Consider the following 10123-nt stretch of genomic DNA (forward strand, 5'->3'; position numbering starts at 1 on the left):
ATATATATACACACAGACACAAAAATAGATGTACTTCTTTGCAGTTAACCTTTTCTCCTTGTTAAATATTTATAGGAGAAGAATTATAATTGAAGCCGTAATCTTTCTAATGGGGTTCACGTGAGCAAATCATGAACATTTCCGTAGGTGTTTATTATGCTCAGGCTAAATAACTGATTGGCAAATGGATGTGCTTAGTGAGATACTGTTTGATGAATCATGGACCAATGATTAAGTAAATTAAGTCTGCTTTACCACACTAAAAATAAATCAGAGCACAGCAGACTCATTGCACAATGCCATTTGTCTCTAGATACCATTTCCCAATCCATTTCTAAAAATGTAAATGGAGACATTTAATAATGCATGAGTCTTCCTTTGTTTCAGATTACTTCCAGCTGATTGAAACACATAGGCATACATACAATCTACTCTGCCACAAGATACTTGAATGTGCGGATGCTGATTTGGCTTCAAGTTGGGTCCCTTTCTTTCTTTCTGACAGTCTGTTTATTAAGGTTTAACTTTGATGGGGGCAGGCATGATGATTTGATTACCAAAAAGACACATATTCTTCCCTCTTCAGTCTTTTGAAGGATTGGGTTCAACATTATGCAATCCAACATACTTTTCAGTTGCCAGCCAGCATGTCAGCTTGACTTTTCCAGTTAGACTGTCATATAAGCTACTTTTAAAACTTGTGATGTTACCACAGTTGCCTGAGAAAGATAATACTACCCAAAGGGGGATGGGATATTGTCATTACTGTGAAAACATATGAGTGCATTGTCTAACAAAGGTGCCTATAGGCCGCCGTGCCTCTGCCTGCTTTGACTAGAACAACACGAAGCAACTCGAACACTAATGGCCAATTATGCTAATGCATCTCGGATCGTCATGATGTCCCCTGCGGGGAGGGTGAGGAAGTACGACACAGGGCAAGATGTGAGGATAAAATATTCAAGTTGACAAGGCAAGTTGGAACAGAAGGGACAATTACAAACTGTTCCACAGAGGAGATGGTTGAGGACCAGAGTCGTATGGGACTGGATCTGCTCCCTGGAGTGTGCGCAAATCAAACAGTTGACAATGTGCATTTCCCATGTTATACGTGTTTGCTGAAAAGCCAACAAAAAATGCCAGAAGGCACCTTTTGTTCTGTACTCCCCATTTTATTTGTTTTCCTTTCAAAAACATACAATGTGTATGAACTTGCTGCACTGAATACAGTATTACTAGAGTAAATTGTCCAGTTTTTAACAGAACACTCACAGACAGTTTACTTTATAATAACTTAAATAACACTTTGACCACTAATCGCAAATTACAAATCAGACCAGTGTGTGTTCTTTATCAGTACGAAGCTTGTAACAGTATGCAGGTTTTTATCAGACTCGCCTTTTACTGTTGTTTAGTTGTTTTTTTACTCTAAATCACTGAAAGTGTCCAAAATAACGATACAGACACCAAATTAAAATAATTACAGTAATGTATGGTTGTCAAACTATTACAAAAAACATAGTTGTAGCTAGTTTTATATAATTTCATGTGCTGTACGTAAATACTCCCTGAGGACCACCTCATGTAGAACATTCAGCAGCCTATACACAGCTGTGTTAGACAACAATATCCCATCCCCCTTTGGGTAATGCTCTCGACTCAAAAGATAACTGTAGTTTAAGGAATCATGCTATTTCTCATTTAAGTAGTAACTAACATGATCCTGTGAAATGAATGAAAAAATGAGAAACAAGTGTTAACATGCACCGTACGCTTGGGCGTGAGAGAATCAGACAAATAGTTCACACATATTTTCCTATTTCTAACAAGTTTCCATGAAGTACAGCAGCTGAGATCAACAAATGTCAAAACATGTGCCTGTACTTTTTGTTTTAATCCACTATGTCAAATATATTAATTATTTTAATACATATTTTTGTCACTGTTATTACGTAGTATTTTACTGGGTATTTTTTCAGAAGACAATGTCTAAGAGTCAACTACCAACTAAGCTTAGGTTCCCGTTCTTTTAATAATTTGAATATTGCAATAGGGAATAATGAAGTTTTTCATACAGATTTTTCTGTACTGTATATATAAATAACATTCTGAATATATTAGAAGAATATACTAATTACATGTATATATGTAATTAGATTTTTCCACATTTCATTATAGCTTTCTTTTTCAATTGCCCAGTTATGTCTTTAATTAATTGCCTAGCACAATGTAAAGTGGAAAGCATAGGTTGTTGTTTTTTTACTTAGTCTAACAGTTGGAGCTGTAAAAACGTTTACTAAAATTGAATTTGTTTGTGAATATTTGAATGCATTGTAAAGATTTTCTTTAAAATGCTTTTAAAGTGTCTTGGAAACCACTGTTGTTGTTGTTGTTGTTGTTGTTGTTGATTCATTGGATCATTGCTGTTGTCACCTTTTAAAATAACTAAAATAAATAATGAAAATGATTATTTTAACAATACAAATAGAATTAGTAACCATTTTCTTGAGCAAGCACAAATCATTATAACCTAAAGCAATCGCCAATTTTTAAGATATATATTTTTAAACAATAGCTGATATTTTAACTAAGAACCAATTTGATTAGCCCTGCCGGTTTATGCTACTATATTATAATGTATGTATAGCAATCTACATCATTGTTTCCCCTCCAAAATCCGCACATAAGCGAGCTTCCGGATCGAACGCACAGAAACACAAAGTCTGACGTCAAACAGGAAGTGCGCCCTCATCATGTGACCACGGTGACGCGGGTCATCTGACCCACTCGCAGCACATCATGGCTCCCGGCTCAGCCGTCCCTGCCGTGTTTGCAGCTCTCTTGTTACTCGCCTCTCTGCCGGGCGCCGAGGCTTTTGACGGGGGGGACGCCGTGGCTCTGCTCCTGGGGGTGACCGTCACCATCGTGGGCCTGTGCGCTTGCCTGGGCTGGTACTCCCGGAGGAGAAGCGGGCAGCTGTGAGAGCCGGGGCGGGGGGCGCACCTGTCCGGCAGCGGGCCTGCAAACGGATATGAAACATGTGGTCCATTATTCCCCCTGGCCGCGGTGGGGCTGATACGGACGCTGTGGTCCACGACAGTTCAAACCCTAATTGTATTTGCACTGAAAAAAAGGACAGATATCTCCCGACAAAGCGCTGTTTCAATCCTCCCTCTCCCGCTCGGCTGGGCAGCGGCACCTCCTGCACAGGGAAGAGGGGCAGTGATGGCCGATCAGTCAACAACACCGGGGAAGAAGAGGGGATAACGAGTGGACTGATGCCCTGGAGGTGGACGAGGGACACACGATTGCAGCACAAGAGGATGAGAAACTCGGTCTTCTCCCGCTTTTTGATTTTTGCCACTTTGGACATTGCATTGTGTGCCCTTTTGCAGTTCAGTCCTAACGAGTTACAATTGAAGGCTGGTTGCTTTAATGTGCCAGTTTGACTGCTCTTCTTCCTGTCCTGGTTGCTTCCTCTTTTGTTCGCCCCACTAGTAACACTCCGGGGGATGTACTTTCATTTCTTAGTAAAGAGAACCACTGGCCAACTGTACGCTTTGATTTAAAGTAATAATAATAACGAAACGTGTCTATACGTATTACCACCCCCCTGTTTTGCGTCATGCATGCCCCCTTTTCAGAGAAGCGAGATCCAGAAACGTGTCACCAGATACACAGGTTTTGAATCGAGATTAAGTCCAGGGCAGGTTTTGAACTTCATGGTAGATGATACCGGTTTACAGGTATTTACGTGCATATGGTTGCAACCTTATCCAATCTTATGTCGTCTGTGAATTCATAAATGCTCTGTAAAATCTGGTAACCTTGTATCTGTCAGATTAATACACGAGTATGAACTTTTTGTTACTGCTGTTTGTCTCACTGTATTGCACTGCACTTAGTTTTCTTAAATGAATTGGAGAATGAAAGTAGGACCACTGTATTAAAACATTATTCAACATCATTCTGTTATATTCAGGTTACTAAGGACAGGCAACAATAACTGAAATGTCTCATTTATAGTCTTATTATTTGTACTTTTTTTATAGTAGATAACACTGGTCTAAGAAAACCGTGCATTGCCTTCTTCACTGTTGTAATGGTTAAATCATTTACTTTTCTTTACTGTTTCCATAATGTTCATTGATCATTATTAAAATCTATTATCAATGCCAAATTGTATAAAACCTGAGTCTCTGAAATGTAGGTTTGTGAGGAATTGTATAGCCATACTTTCTGCTGTGTTGCCTTTAATATCCTTTGACAGTACTTTAATATAAATATATGCATCTATATCAATTACACACCAAAATTACATATATTACTTTATGCCAAGTTTGTGGTTTTTATTTCCCTTTTTGCTAATATAATAAACTTAATCTCTTGCAATTATTAAAAGCCATGTGCAATTGTGTAAATCTGTGTAAACAGATCTGACTATGAAGCTATGAAACTACTTTTTAAATAGAGCCTAGTCGTTTACTGAAAGCAGTTTCTTTTTTTCCTTTTGCATTTACCCTTCTTTTGAAAAACTTGAAATTCTGATCTTTCAAACAGTATTTAGCTAAGTTAGAGAGAAGGTTACCCATAGAATAGTTCACATTCCCCAAGTAGTACCATAAGTTATGAAAACATTAAAGGTTCCCATCAATGTGTGTGTCCCAGTATATTGTGAAACATCAGTTGGATAAACACCAGATACCTTTCTATTTTTCACTCACTTCTCTTCATTGATATACATACTATTAAGCACACACTTTAAAATATTCCATTCTGGTTTATGTTCCTCTGGATATTAATTCTGGGGGGAAATATAAAAAATACAGGAATTTTACTGAAAAAGAACACGCATTCAAAAGGAACAATCTCTTGAATTGACTCCTTTACTGGTAATGAAGTCTGATATAAAGTAGCCGCTACAGCAGTTGTTCCCACCCCTGGCCCTTGAGCACACCCTAACCTTGTGTTTTTTGTTCTAATTGAGCTCTCAATTACTTAATTGAACTCTTAATTGAAATAATCATTTCCTAAATCAGTCTTAATTATTTTAAACAGTAGGAGTTGTAAGTATAGCGTCTGTAAAGAACTTATTAAAGAACCAACTCTTTTATTACACAATTTAAAAAGTCAAATCTAAGCAGATTGCTACTTTAATTAAGGTTCAATTAAGTAAATGAGAGCTCGGTTCTAACAACAAATAGCAGGGTAGGGGGTCCTCCAGGACTAGGATTGGCTATTAAGCCTGAGATGGTTGACACACCCTAGTCATACACCTTAGATCAGGGCTGTCAGACTCCAGTCCTGGGGGGCCACAGCGTCTGCTTGATTGGCCCCTTAATTGGTCTAATTAAACAATTAACTGGATTAATGTAGCATTTCTCTCCAGACTCTGAAATGTTCGATGAGTTCAATGTTTAGAGTCATCAACACATTGTAAGGTATCGGTTAAAAAAATAAAATAAGTGAATAATGACGTGAATGAAGTAATTGCCATCTCCAATCAGCAGACACTGCGGCCCCCCAGGACTGGAGTCTGAGGTGAACACGTATCTTTAATGTGCATAAATATACCATCATCTCTCCAGAGTATTGACATATACATGAATTCCTATGTTAAAACCGTCATCCTTCCATAGCCATGACGATGTCTTCCACGCATGGAAAAAGATGCCACCTGCATTAAACTGAATGAGTCTCGCTTGCAGTCACAGAAAGACGTAATGCTTTCGGAATCGGCACACATGCACATTGTGTTTACTTCTGGGTGGGCTCATTGTGCACAGGACAGGCGCTCAGACACTGGGCAGGACCCCGGGACCCTTCTCCACAGCTCAAGCACAAAGAAAGTGAGGACGGAGCCGGGTTGTGTGTGCAAGTGATGGAGAAAACGCAAGAGTGTCGGCGCTGCCCTCATTGAGCAGATGTTGCCGGGAGAGACCGCGCTGCTGCAACAAGAGCCAGGACGCGGCTTGGATCACAAACAGGACCAGTGCGCATGCGCCCTCCGTGCCGATTACTGTATATCCACTGTGAAAAAAGAGAACAGGCAACAAAACCCAGCTTTTTTACAGCAAAGTGACTTCTGCAATACAAATAACCTCTAGGGAAACAAAGGGGGAAATCAACAGGTATGGTTTTAATTCATTTTGTTAGTAACCTTTTGGATTTTCGGTGTCTTTACAGTGTGGCATAAATTAAATAGCCGTCAATACATAGTTGCAAAAATGTTCTGCTTAATGGACGTGCCGTTTACAGTGTCTGTGCAATCCAACATTTTACTGTCACAAATGCAACCATAATGATGCATGTTAGAGGAATGTAGATGCATGTATCCGAGGGATGCATTTGAGAATGGATTGTGTTATTTAAACTACATCTACAATAGCCGAAAACAAAGCGAGCCTGATTGTAGGAGCTGATCCGATATCTTCTTTAAAAAAAAAAGCTGCCTGAATGGGTTATATATAATGCATATTAATTACAATGTAACGGACTGTCTATGTATATTCCCTGGCATTGCAAATGATATTGTATGGCTCTGCTTTTGACTTCCTACTGTATCTTTGGGGTGGAATGTCTCACTAATGCAACTAAACCACCAGCATCCAACAAATACACGAAATCAAATAAGAGGTTTCTGTGTATGGTATTTTTGTATTTGATTAAATTGGCCATTGTGCCTTACTGGGGATTCAGGTCGCAGCTGAATAATCACCCTGCTTAATAACATGTCATAGAAGGAAAACCTTTTTAACGTTCAGCAAGTCATTCGAGTCAACAGTTAAACAGACAAAAACATTGACGCTCAATGCTGTGTGCACCTCCATTAATTTTCAGCAATGCATGGAGAGTGAGCTCAGAGAGGCTGCTGCTGGCTGGATACATCCATTCTGCAGGGTCTTTGGGTGTGATCAACAGCTTTCTGCTGCATTTGTATAAAATGTTTCACACCATTTGTGGTAGGACCAGGCTTCGACTAATTTTAAACCCGTGGTCCTACCTACTTGAGAAATGTATCCATTAAGCCTGTTAAAATGGTTAAATGATTGCACAAGACATGTTTACTGTAATTGTACCTGGTTTTCTATGATATATGTTGTAGTCAATACATTATTGTTATTATGATGATAATAATAATTGTTGTTAAGAACCAAAAAAAGAAAAAGAAAAGGAAAGGAAAGCTGCTCTACACTGCTTAGCTTTTCTTATTTGCAACGTGCAATGCTAATGGAAAGATTTTTTGTTACAAAGGAATAGAAAAAAATAAAAGGATGGTTTTCCAGGCTGCTGCTGCTACTACATAGCTACTGTAGTTAGATAAATGTAATGCAATCAGTTTGGTATCTAAAAAGAAAGCCTGATTGGTGGATACTATTTTTCAGGGATTTGGGTGTGATGAAACAAAAGAACAAAGGATGCCTTAGAAGAGAGACTGCTTTCAAGCCTGGATTGTACTTTAAAGCATATCAATGGATCTATATCTTCCCCGTGCTTCTAGATCATGATACTTGATTGACGCTATCATCTTATGATCCCTCCATCTATGGCGAACTATAGCCATGCAGGTGACCACAACATCTTGCAGAATGTGTCTCCACTTGCCACTTTCCTCAAACTGACGTCCCTCGGTTTTATCATTGGAGTCGGTGTGGTTGGCAATCTCCTGATCTCTATCCTGCTCGTCAAAGACAAAACCTTGCACAGGGCACCCTACTACTTCTTACTGGATCTGTGTGGCTCAGACATCCTGAGGTCTGCGATTTGTTTCCCCTTTGTGTTCACTTCGGTCAAAAATGGGTCAACGTGGACATATGGTACACTTACATGCAAAGTAATTGCCTTCCTAGGAGTTTTATCTTGCTTTCACACTGCCTTTATGTTATTTTGCATCAGTGTGACACGGTATCTCGCCATAGCCCACCACCGCTTCTATACAAAAAGGCTGACGTTCTGGACTTGTCTGGCTGTCATCTGCATGGTGTGGACGTTGTCAGTGGCTATGGCTTTCCCCCCAGTCTTGGACGTGGGGACCTATTCTTTCATCAGGGAAGAAGATCAATGCACCTTCCAGCACCGATCCTTCAGAGCCAACGATTCCCTGGGATTTATGCTCCTCCTAGCCCTCATCCTTCTGGCCACTCAGCTTGTCTACCTCAAGCTAATCTTTTTCGTCCATGACCGCAGAAAAATGAAACCAGTCCAGTTTGTGCCGGCTGTGAGCCAGAACTGGACATTTCACGGTCCAGGAGCCAGTGGTCAGGCGGCTGCCAACTGGCTAGCTGGCTTCGGAAGAGGCCCAACCCCACCAACCCTGTTAGGAATAAGGCAGAATACCAATACGGCAGGCAGGAGAAGGCTTCTGGTGTTGGACGAGTTTAAGACTGAAAAGAGGATAAGCAGGATGTTCTACATAATGACGTTCTTCTTTCTCACCTTGTGGGGCCCCTATCTGATAGCTTGCTATTGGAGAGTGTTTGCCAGGGGGCCAGTTGTGCCAGGAGGGTACCTGACAGCTGCAGTCTGGATGAGTTTTGCCCAGGCAGGAGTCAATCCATTTATCTGCATTTTCTCCAACAGAGAGCTGAGGCGCTGTTTCAGCACAACACTCCTCTACTGCAGAAAATCCAGGTTACCTAGGGAACCCTACTGTGTTATATGAAGGCTTCTTTTTTTTGATTGATCTCTGGTTTCTCCTGTTGTACAGCTCTCCTCCTCAGCAGGCAGAAGTGGACTGTCAATCACTCGCTTCACAATATGATAAAACAACAATTGGAGGGTTTGCAGGGATTGCGAAGATGTGCAAAAGTGCAAGGGATGGAGAGCCCTGGAGAACCCGTGTTTAAGTTCTAGTAAATCGTTGCTGTGGAAGCCCGTTTGAAATGACAAAAAACCGACAAAAACGAAAGACCGACCCCCTTTCATTGGATATATGAAGATTATTCTTTGAGGTATGAGTTCTGACTAAAAGAAGCCAATGGGTATCTCCTTTTGAGTCAGTGAATATTGTTTTACATCTGAAAAAAAAAAAAAAAGTTGCACTATAAGAAGATATTAAAATGCTTATTTGCTTAACAATTCCATTGTAAGGACATCTTGGTTTTCTAGAAACAAAAAAAAAAAAAGAACAACAGTGCTTTATTTTACAACAGTTTCCATCTGCTGTAAGTAAAGCACCGTGTGGCCCACAGTGTTGGACTACACCTACACGAGGAGTTTGATTTAAATGTAAGTGTTTTTTTTATTTAGGGGGGATGGGCAATTATCTTGTGCTTAAAGTTGCAACTTTAATAGAACCTATTTATTGTAGTTTTATTATTCATATTTCCCTACTAACTGACATTGTTATTTTCTCTACTCTCATCTTTTGTATGGAAATAAAACCAAGCCGTTTGGGTTAAAACATACTTTTCTGAGAAAGCCCCGAATGAACAGTTGTCAAGGCATTGTTAAATGTATCACAATCATATGTTTCTGTATCTAGGGACTGATGCATATTACGGTCTTACTGTCGCTACTCAAGGTATTATTGCCTTAATGGTTACATTATAGTTTATGCTATCAAGTAAGCTGTAGGCTTTCCAGAAGCAGTTTAAACTCAGTCTGGAGTGCATGATGATTTCAAAGCTTCCTCACATGCTCTTCGTCGACCTTGTCAGAGACCCTACACAGCAACAGATGCCCTATATTTGAAAAGGTTTGCTCCACACCCAGATGTGCTCAGAAACACAGGGAGCTTTGTGTGTTTCTCTCTGTCGGACAGTTGTCACGTTGAGACCAGAGCCTTAGTATGAAATCTTGCACAATTTGTAAAAAAAAAAAAAAAAAAAAAAAAACAAACAATTGTATTAAAGGCACACTGTCTTGTTTATACTTTCCGCACATTTGCTCTACTGATTGTTTTGAATTATTTACGTTTTCTCTTGTGAACAATTTACTATTTATTCCTTATTATTTTTAGTATTTTAGAGGTAGATGCAGTATAAGTATGTGAGTCTTTCATTTTCGAAGGTCCGGATGTGGGTATAATTTAAGTTTAGGATTGCATTTGCCAAAAGTTACCTGTGTAATCTGTTGCTTACATTTTGGAAATAAAATTTTACATTTTGCAAACCTGTTATTT

The 10123-nt window shown here is 39.6% G+C and overlaps 1 protein-coding gene across 1 annotated transcript; it reads left to right on the top strand.

Annotated features, from left to right (window-relative positions):
• Positions 1–5602: 5602 nt before the first annotated feature.
• gpr85 (G protein-coupled receptor 85) lies at positions 5603–9853 on the top strand. Its single transcript, XM_066724187.1, has 2 exons — positions 5603–6131; positions 7386–9853. The coding sequence occupies exon 2, from the start codon at positions 7532–7534 to the stop codon at positions 8660–8662; it is 1131 nt and encodes a 376-aa protein (XP_066580284.1). The 5' UTR covers positions 5603–6131; positions 7386–7531; the 3' UTR covers positions 8663–9853.
• Positions 9854–10123: the final 270 nt, after the last annotated feature.

The sequence above is a fragment of the Amia ocellicauda genome, chromosome 15, assembly GCF_036373705.1.
Source record: "Amia ocellicauda isolate fAmiCal2 chromosome 15, fAmiCal2.hap1, whole genome shotgun sequence".
Taxonomy (NCBI): Eukaryota; Metazoa; Chordata; class Actinopteri; order Amiiformes; family Amiidae; genus Amia; species Amia ocellicauda.